The sequence below is a fragment of the Mus caroli genome, chromosome 4 (assembly GCF_900094665.2).
Source record: "Mus caroli chromosome 4, CAROLI_EIJ_v1.1, whole genome shotgun sequence".
Lineage (NCBI taxonomy): Eukaryota > Metazoa > Chordata > Mammalia > Rodentia > Muridae > Mus > Mus caroli.
The window spans coordinates 120,236,706-120,249,012 of record NC_034573.1 but is presented as its reverse complement, the minus strand read 5'-3'; the positions used below and the strand labels follow the sequence as shown (position 1 = coordinate 120,249,012).

The 12,307-nt window shown below is 50.3% G+C and overlaps 1 protein-coding gene across 1 annotated transcript in view; it reads right to left on the bottom strand.

Moving 5' to 3' along the window:
* The window catches only part of Nkain1 (sodium/potassium transporting ATPase interacting 1), a 43,929-nt gene that overhangs the window by 5,866 nt on the left and 25,756 nt on the right, over positions 1-12,307 (bottom strand). Inside the window, exons 2-3 of the mRNA XM_021159663.2 lie at positions 3,086-3,223; positions 1,479-1,559 (exon numbers count right to left, since the gene is read on the bottom strand). Of these exons, the coding sequence (XP_021015322.1) occupies positions 1,479-1,559; positions 3,086-3,223 (219 nt within the window). The remainder of the gene's footprint in view (positions 1-1,478; positions 1,560-3,085; positions 3,224-12,307) is intronic.

Here is a 12,307-nt window from a genome sequence, read left to right as displayed (position 1 = left end):
AAAAAAAAAAAAAAAAAAAAAAAAAAAAAAAGAGAGAGAGAGAGATTCTGTCTTTAAAATAGATAAGATTGATTGATTAATTAATTAAAAAATGGGTGGGACTGGAAGGATAGCACAGTGGTTAAGACCACTGGCTGCTCTTCCAGAGGGCCAGGGTTCTATTCTCAGCACCCACATGGCTGCTCACAACTGTCTGTAACTCCAGTTCCTTGGGTTCAGTCGCCCTCTTCTGGTCTCTGCCAGCACTGCACACACATGATGAAGGGATGTGTATGCAGACCATGCACCCTGTGGTAATTTGCATGAGGAGTCCCTGTCATCCCACAGCCCCATAGGCTCATGTGTTTGAATATTTGGTCCCCAGTTGGTGGGACTGTTTGGGGGGGATGAGAAGGCATGGTCTTGCCCAGTGGTGGCTCACACCTTTAATCCCAGAACTCGAGTGGCTCTGGGATTATAGGCATACCCGGTCTACAGAGCAATTTTCAGGATAGCCAGAGCTACACAGAAGAAACTCTGTCTCAAAACAAACAAACAAACAAACAAACAAGGAGATGTGATTTTTACTGGAGATGTGTCATGGGAGGCAGGCTTTGGCGTCCTAAAAGCCCAGTGATCTCTCTCTTTGCCTTGGGGTTGGTTGTGGCTTAAGATGTGAGCTCTCTGCTGCCAACCCCTTGCTCTGCCATCATGAACTCTAACTAACCCACTGACACCCAAATTAAGACTCTTTTATAAACTGCCTTGGTCATAGTATTTTATCACAGCAATAAAAAAGTAACTACCGCACACGCGCACACGTAAAATAAATAATAAACACATCTAAAGAAAGAACAAATTGATGCTTAGAGAGAACAGACCATTTGCCCGGTGTCAAGCTGCTGGGCAGTGTTACAGCAGAGATGTAAATGGAGCAGGGTCAAGCCATGAAGCCAAAGTTTTTATTCCTGGATTTGTCCTCCTTTATACCTAAAAATAGAAGTTGCACCTCTCTGGGCTTGCTCCTCTTCCAGGCACACACCCCTGCTTTCTTTAGTTTCTTCTCCACATGACACGGTTTGTTCAATTTTCCCTAACAAATGCTACCCTATTCTCTTTCCTTTCTGAAAAATATCGATCCGCCTTGGACCCGCGCTGTGCCTCTGTGTCTAAGCAATAAAATGTGCGTGTGTGACATTTTCACCTTCCTCTGAGCATATCATCATGTGCCAACACAGACCTTCAGTTTCCACTGCGCCTGTGGTCAATAGAGCCCTCGGCTCATCTCCACGGCAGATGCCCTTTAGCCTCATCCGGGCCATCCTTGTTTTTAAGAAGCACAGAAGAAGCCAGAAACGAAAATGGGGGTCAAGCGGGCTGCACAGATTATTGGAGTGTGCAGAGGGAGAAAGGGGGTGTGGAAGAGATTATGTCCCAGCCCCCAGTAAGGACGGCAAAGGTCAGGGTGTGCTCTGCACACCACCAGGCCTGAGGCTTACCTGGGATAGCTGTCCAACTTCCAGGTAGAAGCAGATGATGAAGGCGTTCCAGCCAACCCAGAGTACGAGCCAGGCTGCATACTGCAGAAAGTAGAGGTGCGTAAGGGGGCGGGGGGCAGTGAGTACAGGGAGGGTTATGTAGTCAATGGAGACAGACTTCAAGGGAAAGTGGGGGTTACAAGTCCACACCCATCCTTCATAGTCCTGCAGAGCAGACGGGTGTCTTCTCCCCTTCACTAAGACACAGAGGCTGTCGGAGCTCCTCTGCATCACACAGCTAGGAGGCAGGGCTGGCCCTTAGCCCAGGGCCTTAGAGAGGGAGAAAGCTCCTCTAGATAGATTGCAATTACTTTGAGGAGTCTGTTAAAAATCCAAATCAGGGCTGGACAGTGGTGGCGCACGCCTTTGATACCAGCACTGGAGGCAGAGGCAGGCAGATCTCTGAATTCAGGCCAGCCTGGTCTACAGAGCAAATTGCTGGACAGCCAGAGAAACCCTGTCTTGACACGCTCCCCCCTCAACTTTACAAACTGGGGCTGGAGAGATGGCTCAGCGATAAAACGCTCTCAGTATCCACACGAATCCAGGGCTCAAACCCACCTGTAACTTCAGGTCCAGGGGATCCAATGCCCTATTCTGGCCTCCTCAGGTAACCACACTCAAGTGTACCCCTCCATAATTAAACATAAATAAATAAAGTCTTAAAAATGCAAATTGCAGGGCTCAGCGGGTGAGGGCACCTGCCAACAGAACCGGCAAGGCGGAGCTGAGCCTTTAGATGACCGAGAATGAGCAGGAATGGGTCATCTGTAGCTTGGCCCTGCATGTCCATGCTACTGCAGTCACCAAGTATGGATGCAGGTGAATCTACTGAAAAGCCTTTTCCCTGGATATGGCCCCCTGAAGAGGCACCGAGGACCAGCAGGGAGCAGCAGGAGGCTGAGGATGTTGGAGACTAGGTGTCCAGAAGACTGAGCTGTGGAGGGGAAGCCACGCTACTAGTACCTTCAGACTATGTTGTCTTTTTTTTTTTTCTTTTTTAAATATAGGGAGGGTATCTCACTGTGTAGCCCAGGCTATCCTTGAACTCATGATGATACCGTCTCTGTCTCCCAGCTTCTAAGATTACAGATATGTATCACCACGCCTGGCAGACCATATCCTCAGGGAACATCAGGCAGTAGGGACAGAACCCAAGACTCCCTGATGCTTCCTTGCCTCCCTGGGGAACATAGGTTGTATGGTCCCTTCTTTGTCCCCATAGCAGGATGGTGACAGTGTAGGAGCCCTCACTCCAGTTCTGCCTCTGCCTGCCTTATTTTGCTATGTGTCCTTAGGAAGACTTAACCACGCTGAGTCTGGATTCCTTACTGCAAAGGGGAGGCGGTGGGGCTGTTGTCACAGATGTAGATCTGTGCCTTAGTCCCTGACCACCCTGGGCAGCTGACATTTACATTATCCTCTGGGAAGATTCTCTAATGAAAAACAGTACCCTGGTTCGTTCTGAGTGCACACTTATGATGACGACATTTGGGTATCTGTGTCCTTTGGGGCTTTATGGGTAGGAAACAGTGTCTGGAGAGGCAGGGGCAAGGAAAGGGACATACCAGGATGAGATACCGGGACCGATACTGCACGGTACCAAAGATGCCCAGGATGACAGCCATGATATGCAGGAAGTTGGCCAGGATAGGAGCCCACTGGTAGCCCAGGAAATCGAAGATCTGCCGCTGGAGTGCAGCCACCTGTAGAAGACACAGGCTGAGACAACTGCCCTGCCCCCCAACAGGACAGAGACTCATCCTTCATACTGTAGACTGAAGATGACAGACTGACCCGAAGCCACCCCCTCCCTCAGCCCCAAAGAGATCGGTAACAGCAAGGAGGACATCAAGGCTTCTAAGCCTGGTTGTGGCTTTGGGGGAAGGGTGAGAATTTGAGTCACCATGGTCCTGCCCTTTCCTTCCTTCTGGAGAGCCCATCCTAGGTAACTCAGTGACACCATCTCATGACAAACAGTCATGGGGTGAGGATAAAGGCGGCTGCCACCAAGCCCGACTCCCTGAGATTGATCGCCAGGACCCAGCTGCTAAGAGAACTCGCTCCCGCAACGTGTCCTCTGATCAGTCCAAGGGTTACCCCAAATAAATAAAAGTAATTATTTTATAATAGGTCTCAGTGCAAGAGCACCTGTAGCATGAGAAAGACTCTGGGTTTGATCCCCAGTACTGAAAACAACATCGACATTCCTACCCCCCACAGGGGGGAGCAGAGGGTCTGCTCGGCAAAGGCTATGGGGGGATCTGGGTCAAGTGAGAAGTCCCAGAGTATCTTCCTGCCAGGGCAGCAGGAAGATACAGGCTGATGTCACCACACAGATGGCACAGCTTGGGCAGAGACCAAAGAAGCTGCAGGCTTGGGCAGGCCATGAGGAGAGTCTGGTAGCGCCAGGCTCAAGCCTGGCACCTTCCCATCTGCCTCCCGCCGGTGACAACCCTCGCAGGGCCCTGCAGATGGTCAGAGGCTTCCCACGTTCAATTCTCCCCGAACATGCCTTGGCAGAAAGGCAGTCCTGGCACCCTTCTGTCCTCTTGAGGAAAGAGAACATGAAGTTCAGAGGGGACAAGTGACTTGCCCAAGGTCACGCTGCAGGCAGGTGGCAGAACAGACCTTCCTTTGCCACCTGCTTCATCTATGTACGAAGGTGCCATGTTTGCCAGCGGGTATTGGCTCGGGAGTCAAGGAGCACAGGTGGCGTCGGGAGTGTGGCTCTGTCTGCTGGGGACTTTGGAAAGGTCACTGCCCTACTGGGCCTCAGGCTCCCTCAGCACAATGATCAGTGGACTCCGCAATCCAGTACTGACTTGTGTGGTTGGCTGGCTTTGAGGAAAGAACTCTCTGCCCTTTTCCTTACTGTACTCTTTGCCTTTAAAAAAAAAGTGTGTTTGAGTAGGGTGAATGTGCATGTGAGCATGTGTATATGCATGTGTGTGGTATATGTATTCATTTATGTATACATGTGTGTATGCACTGTGTGTGTATATGTACATGTGTGTATGCATGTGCATATGAATGTGTGTGGTATATGTATATGCATGTGTGTGTGTTTAGGTCAGAGGACAACTTTGTCAGTCCTGGGGATAAGACTCAGTCTGTCAGGCTTGGTCTCAGGTGACTGTGTGCAGAGCCATCTTGCTGTTCCCTGCTTTCTATCCTTTGAGCAACTGAGACTGGAACTGGACCCTCCAGTCCCTCTCCTTTCCCCAGGCCCTCCTGGGTCATAGACATACACCTCAACTGCCACCTCTGTAGGTCGGAGGGGGCCCCTGGTGGCTCCATCCCCACCTCTGGCTGTTGGCTGCTCCTACCCCACAGGGTTATCACCTATTCACTCCAGCTCTGGCCAATTCACCATTCAACTGGTATCTCTACATCTCAGAACAGTTAGTATACCTCTGTGCACACTCCAAGGTCCCTACCCTTTGGAAACAGTGTGAAGAGGGACGGAGACTTGACAACACAAACCCACGTCACCAGTCACAAGACCAAGGCTGAGTAACCTAGGTGTGTTAGTACACCCCATACTCAGGAGGCTGAGACAAAGAGAATCCAAGTCAGAGGCCAGCTGGGGTTACAGAGTAACACCCTGTCTTTTTTTTTTTTTTTAAAGATTTTATTTATTTATTTTATGTATATGAGTACACTGTAGCTGTCTTCAGACACACCAGAAGGGGGCATCGAATCCCATTACAGATGGTTGGGAGCCACCATGTGGTTGCTAGGAATTGAACTCAGGACCTCTGGAAGAGCAATCAGTGCTCTTAACCACTGAGCCATTTCTCCAGCCCCAACACCCTATCTTAAAACAACACAAACAAAAGACATTTTTAAAAATCAAAACTGAGGTTCAGGGAGATGGTTCAGTGGGTGAAAGAAAGCACAAACCTGAGAATCTGAACTCCAGCCTCAGAGCACACAGGGTAGGAGTGGACCAACTCCTGCAAACTGCTTTCTGATCTCCACATGGATATACTGGTACAAGTGGGCTTGTGTACACACACACACACACACAATTCATAAATGAAGAAAAATAGAGAGAAACCTATACAATAAAATGTTTTATTCTAATTTGTCAGCTAAATGCACCTTGACTCAAGGCAAGCAGGAATTATTCCCAATAAAACATATGGGTTCTGTTAGAGGTGCTGCTTACCTTTAATCCCAGCACTCAGGAGACAGAGGCAAGCAGATCTCTGTGAGTTCGAGGCCGGCCTGGTCTACAGAATGAGTTCCAGGACACCTAGGGGCTACACAGAGAAACCCTATCTCAAAAAAAAACCAAAAATCTAAAAAACAAAACAACCCCCACCCAGAAACCAACCTAAACAAACATCTTGAGTTCTAAAACATTTGCTGGGCGTGGTTGTGTACAACCATAACCCTAGCACCGGGAGTAGAAACCTAAGAATCAGAGCTCAGGGCCACCCACCCTCTGGTGTGCAGTGAGTGACTCCGTGTGAGCTGACCTTGAACTTGCACCAACTTCCTGACCTCTGTCTCCTAGCTCATAGCCTGGTGGGTATGTATCATCTCCCTGCTTCATAAAATATAATTGCGTGTGTGTGTGTGTGTGTGTGTGTGTGTGAGAGAGAGAGAGAAGAGAGAGAGAGAGTGAGTGTGTGTGTGTGTGTGTGTGTGAGAGAGTGAGTTAGTTTTAGGGGCCGGTGGCTTCAGTGATCAAATTCAGATAGGTTTGGTAGCAAGAGCTCTAACCACTGAACCATCTTCCCAGTTGCTTGCTTGTTTGTTTGTTTGTTTGTATGGTGACAGGGTCTCATGTAGTCCACTCTGGGCTCACACCATGTAACTACTTACTTCCTGTCTCCTTTTCTGGACTGCTGGGATCACAGGTCTGTGCCACTAGTGCCACTAAACTGTTGTTTTATGCAGCTAATAGCGGAAGGCAGGGAAGGCTGCTGGACTAGAAGTCTTTTTTTTTTTTAAAGGATTTTATTTATTTATTATATGTAAGTACACTGTAGCTGTCTTCAGACACTCCAGAAGACAGAGTCAGATCTCGTTACAGATGGTTGTGAGCCACCATGTGGTTGCTGGGATTTGAACTCCCGACCTTCGGAAGAGCAGTNGGGTGCTCTTACCCACTGAGCCATCTCACCAGCCCCTGGACTAGAAGTCTTAAGCAACTTCCCTGTGTCTGTTACTTTGCAACCTGGTCCCTTACCAAAGACTCCCCATGAGCCAGTGCTGAGGAAAAAGCCAGCTTCGAGGGTGTCTCTTCGTCTTGGAGTCCTGGAACTCACTCTGTAGACCAGGCTGGCCTCAGACTCACAGAGATCCATCCGCCTCTACCTCCTGAGTGCTGGGACTAAAGGCTTGCACCACCTCACCTAGCCGAGGATGTCTCTAACGTGGTCAGCCCAGTCTATAGCCGGTGGAACTGCTTCTAAACCTTTCCTATGGAAACAGAAGGCAGGTTCCTGGGGTGAGTCACACAGCCTCCTCGACCACCTCCAAAATCACTAATGTCACCAAAGCCACACAGGAGCCCGGCCACAGAGAGGACAAGTGCCCTGATATTAGGCTCAAGGTGATCACGGACAAGTCACCCAAGCTCCAAAATGTCTTCCCAATTCTTAAGCCCATGGGGTCACGTGTGTCTCCTGCCAATGTTACTCCCATCTTCTGCCCTGGGCCCTCCCCCACACATTATCCTTTCCGGCATCGTATTTCTCCTTCTTCCTCCCATGCTCCTAATGTCCCAAGAGGGGCTGACCGTTGGATCCCCATGTTGTCCTGAGGCTACCTCACTACCTCCTCTGCTGGCATGTTGCCCACTGGTCTCCAGAGTCTGCCCCATCTCTGAAAACATTTTTGCTTTTTGGGGGGGAGAGGAGGGGCATTGCTATGGAGCCCAGGCTGTCCTGGGATTTAAGATCCTCCTGCCTCAGCTTCCAGAGTGCTGGGCTTACAAACCTTTGCCACCATGCACAGCATTTACTGTGTTTACTGTAAACTTCGTCTGTTAAACCTGGTCCATTTCCAGGGTCCACTCCCCTGATGTGTCCAGGTGTAAGAGCTAGATAGAAGCCTCAGTTCTAACTCAAGCCTTCTTCCAGCTCACTAGTATCCAGGGGTCACTAATGGTAAATTCCCCATCCATCTTTCCTCTCACCTGGCTATTCCAATCTTCTTCTTTCAGACAACTAGACGCCTGACACCTGTGTCCCCCCCTGCCCACCCCCCATCTCCCCTCCAGAATGAAGACCTAGTCTGCCTGGCGGCCCCTCCCCCGACCCTTAGCTCCCCACCCCCAAACCCTGATTATTTATTTATCTATCGGGTGGCTGCCAGCTGAGGGGGGATGCTGTTGCTATGGGAACCTTCAGCCCCTTGTCAGGACTGCTTTTGGTCTCAGTAGGATGCTCTTGTCTGTCTAGACTTCAACCCCAGGAGCCCAATCCCAGGTGGGAACTGGAGTGGGGGTGGGAGATGATACAGACAGGTCCATTCCAGTCCTGGAAGCTGGCTAGGGCAGAGGCAGGAAGGGGCTGGGCCAAGGGAACTTATCAGAAAGAAGCCTCTGGCCTTGCCCATCAATTTTGCAAGTCAACCACTTCCCTGGCCAATATTCCAGCGTACCACCATATGCCTTGGTTACAGAAGTCTGGCTGTCTGGGGAAGAGGAAGGTGGCACCCTAAAGGTTGGGGAAGAATGGAAGTCCAATTTGGTCTCTGACGGACTCTGAGATGAGAATCTCCCCTTCTGGGGTCCTGCACACTAGAGTGGAAGCCTCAGTGACCTGGAACCCTGGGCGGGTTTCTCTCCCTCTCTGGACCTCAGTTCCCTTACTGGTGATGTGTTCTGTCACATAAAGCACTCAGCTGGCTGGGTGTCTGCCATAGTTGGTCCTCAGTACAAGGCAGCAACCCACCCCCCATGTGCTTCGGAGCCCCCCCTTCCCAGTGGATTTCTGAAGCAGCTGACAAAATTACACTCGACTCGGCCCCTCATCCGTGAAATGAGGGGGTGGGCTGGAGCTGATGCCGCAGGCTGGAAGGAGCCCCGGAGATCGGCTGGTGCAGCCCTCATTAGGGCTCAACACAGTGACAGCTGGGAGGGACAGTCACTTGCCTGAGGGGAGGGGGCTCCCCAGCTCCAAAGCTGGACCCACCTCGGGGCTCCACCTGAGGCCAGCACCATTGTGTGTCAGCTGAAAGAATATTTTAGCTGACTCAAAGGGAGAGTGTGGAGACCAGGAGGGTCTTTAACAAGGACTCTGAAAGGACCAAATCCATGAATAGATTTCTTAAGCACCTCTGTGCCCGGCCCCTGGGCTCGGGACAGGGGTGTGTGCAGGAGTGAAGAAACCATGTGGCTTCCGCCCTTAGAAAGCAGGGGTCCAAGCCCAAGCTGCCACAGTGGCACATCTGTATTCCCAGCACTTAGGAGACAGAGGCAGGAGGGGCTACTGTAAATTCTATGCCCTCCTGGGCCTTACAGTGAGACCCTGTCTCAGAGAAAGGGGAGGAAGAAAGGAAGAAGGGGGCAAGGAAGAGAAGAAAGGAAAGACAGACCGAGAGGAATGGAAAGGAGAGAGAGAGAGAGAGAGAGAGAGAGGTCATAGGTCTCTGGTGGTTGATTTTTTGGGGGACGACTGCACAGAGATCCCTCTCCTTTGTGCACAGCGACCTCTCGTGCTTTGATGCGGGTATATGGTGTCCCCTGCTTCTTTCTAGAATCCCAGCAGCCCTCCTCCCAGCCCAGATCCCACTGGAAACCAGCCAACGCTATCACTGTTTTTTCATTGCTTTTTGTTTTTCGAGACAGGGTTTCTCTGTGTAGCCCTGGCTGTCCTGGAACTCACTTGGTAGACCAGGCTGGCCTCGAACTCAGAAATCTGCCTCCCGAGTGCTGGGATAAAAGGCGTGCGCCACCACGCCCAGCTGCTATCACTGTTAAGTAAAGAAAAAAAAAGCAAGCCGCAGAACTATACAAGTCCACTGTGTGTGTGTTTGTGTGTTGTGTGTTGTGTGTGTGTTTGTGTGTGTGTGTGTGTGTGTGTGTGTGTGTAGCCAGAAGCCAGAAAAAGACACCGAGAAAGCCCGTGACAGGAGACTGGAGGCTCTAAAACACACACACACACACATACACACACACACACACATCTGGAGCTGTGAGTGGTTCCCAACTAAGATATGTGTTTAAGAAAGTTAAATGCCAGGAGAGAGCAGACAGAGCTGCTGTGTATAAGTCTGATTCAAATCCCAACACAGACACAAAAAAGGGTTTTGTTTGTTTGTTTGTTTGTTTGAAACAAGGTCTCTCTATGTAGCCCTGGCTGTCCTTGACTCACTTCCGTAGACCAGGATGGCCTGGAACTCAGAGATCTGCCTTCCTCTGCCTCCTGAGAGCTAAGATTAAAGCTATAAAAAGCCAGGCAGGTAGCACATACCTGCAATGGAGGCACTGGGGAGGTAAAGGCAAGAGGGCCACGAATTCAAGGGCAGTCTCAGTTACATATTGAATTCGAGGCCAGCCTGGGCTATATATATATGGCTTTGTTTAAAACAAAACAAACAAACAACAAATGAACTGGGCTGATGAGATGGCTTGTTGGGTAAAGCGGTTGCTGCCAAGCCTGATCACATGACCCTGCAAGGTAAAGAGCTCAGCTCTTGTGTTGGGGACACTGCTCATGTCTTTTCTCTCCTCTAAGAACACCAGTGCCACATATCCAAGCCCAGAGAACATGGACACGTGTGGAGTGTCCTCATACAAAGGGACAAAGCCCCCAGGACACTGACAACCTAAGAGTTTACCTTAGTATACTTTATTAAGTATCTGCTGTGTATGTATGTATAACACACATATAACACATATATACATATGTTATACATATATGTGCACACACATATAAAAGACTTGTTTATGTATTTTGATTGCATGCACAGTTATGTGCACCACATGCATGTCTGGGAGGTTGGATCCCGTGGGACTGGTGTTACAGACATTTCTGAGCCGCCATGTGGGTGCTGGATATTGAACCCAGGTCCTCTAGAGGAGCAGCCAGTGCTCTTAAGCACGGAGCCATCTCTCCAGCCTGGTACTGCTTATATTATTAACCTTTGTGTCCATGTTACATCCCCATCCCAATCTCTGGAGATTGAGGCCCCAGAGCTGTGGAAGGCTGACATACGCTGCCGCCAAAGAACTCGAGTTCTAGACACTCTGTGTGGCTTCCCTGCCATACGCTCTCTGAGCTCAGCGACTGAGCCTGTCCAGACGTGCCAGTATTTAGGACTCCTGCTCCTAAGAGGCCTGCTGGAGGAAGCAGGCACTCTCTTTCTCACTTCAGATCTCTGTATCCAAACCTTGGACTGCCATCTGTCTGTCCTCTGGCCCTCCCGCTGTGGCCCAGTCCTCCCTCCACTTGGACTGGGTCAGGGAGGGAGCTGGAAAGCAGTTGGCCATCACCTTCCGGGTAATTAATCCTCAGAGACCAGCTTGGAGCTTCCGTGAGGCCCAGCAGGCTGATCTGGCCAGTCTGGTTCTGTCAAGAGGCAGGGTCTTGGCCTCTGTATCCATGGCAACCCCAGCCCTTCATCTCAGTGGCCACTGACCCATACCCCGTTCTCAGCTGGGGGCTTCTTGGACCCCTTCTGGACAACTCGGCCTCACTCTATCTCTGAGTTGGCAGCTCCATTAGAGCCTGCTGACTGGTAGTGATCCAATTAACATACATCTACATTAATTTGCATAAACCCTAGAACAGCCCAGGGCAGGACCGTGAGGGGAAAACCGACCAAAAAAAAAAAAAAAAAATCACAGTACCCCCCCCCCTGCCCCCAACCGGGCCTGTTTCTTTATTCACCATCTGGTAAACCCTTAGAGGCCACAGGGTGAAGTAGGGCAGAGGGTTTTCAGACGTGCCTCTGTGACTCAGTTTCCTCCTCTGGAGATGGAGACAAGGCTACACACCTTGCAGTGTTGTCTAGATTCATTTCCCAACTCCAATTACCCACTCTGTACCCAGGAAAGCCCCCAGAAGCCCTATAGAGCTCGCATCTGAATCTGGGGCTGCATTGCCCCCATCTCCCGCCTGGATGCCTCCCGCCTGGACCTGGACCCTCATTTCTGGGTACTGGCATGACAGATTCAAACCTGACTGCCAACTTGTGCGTTTGACCTTTTCCTGGTACCTCCTATGGGTTTTGTTTCAGAGGTAGGACATTCGCTTTCCCACCCTTCCCCGGTGGACCCTAACTCCGCTCTGGTCCCAGCACCACTAACGCTGGACAGCAGGAAGCAGTTTATGGTGTCAGCAAGAGGCAGAAAGTGCTCTGAAGTCAGACTGCTCCAGTTAATGACACTACCTGCCCGCTATGTGAGCCTGGGTTCGTTTTCCCTATAAGCCTCAGCTTCTCCATCGTATGGCCTCCCTACTTCCTGGGGTTGCAAAATTAAATGAGTTCACTACATTAGTGTTAAGATGGTGATAGGGAGGGTTGGGGTGGGGTGGGGATAGCTCAGTCTATGAGGTCCTTCCTTCACAGGGATGAAGATCTAGTCTGATCCCCAGAACTTATACACAAAGCTGAGCATCATGGCAAATGCCCACCCTTTTGGTTGTGAGACGAGCCTTTAACGGCTGAGCAATCTCTCCAGTCCAGTGGTGCACATGCACAATTCCAGGGCTGAGGAGGTAGAGACAGGCAGATCCCTGGGATTCGTGGGCTGTCCTTAACAGTGAGCCTCAAGTCCCGGTGAGAGACCCTGACTAAAAAAAAAAAAAAAAAAAAAAAAAAAA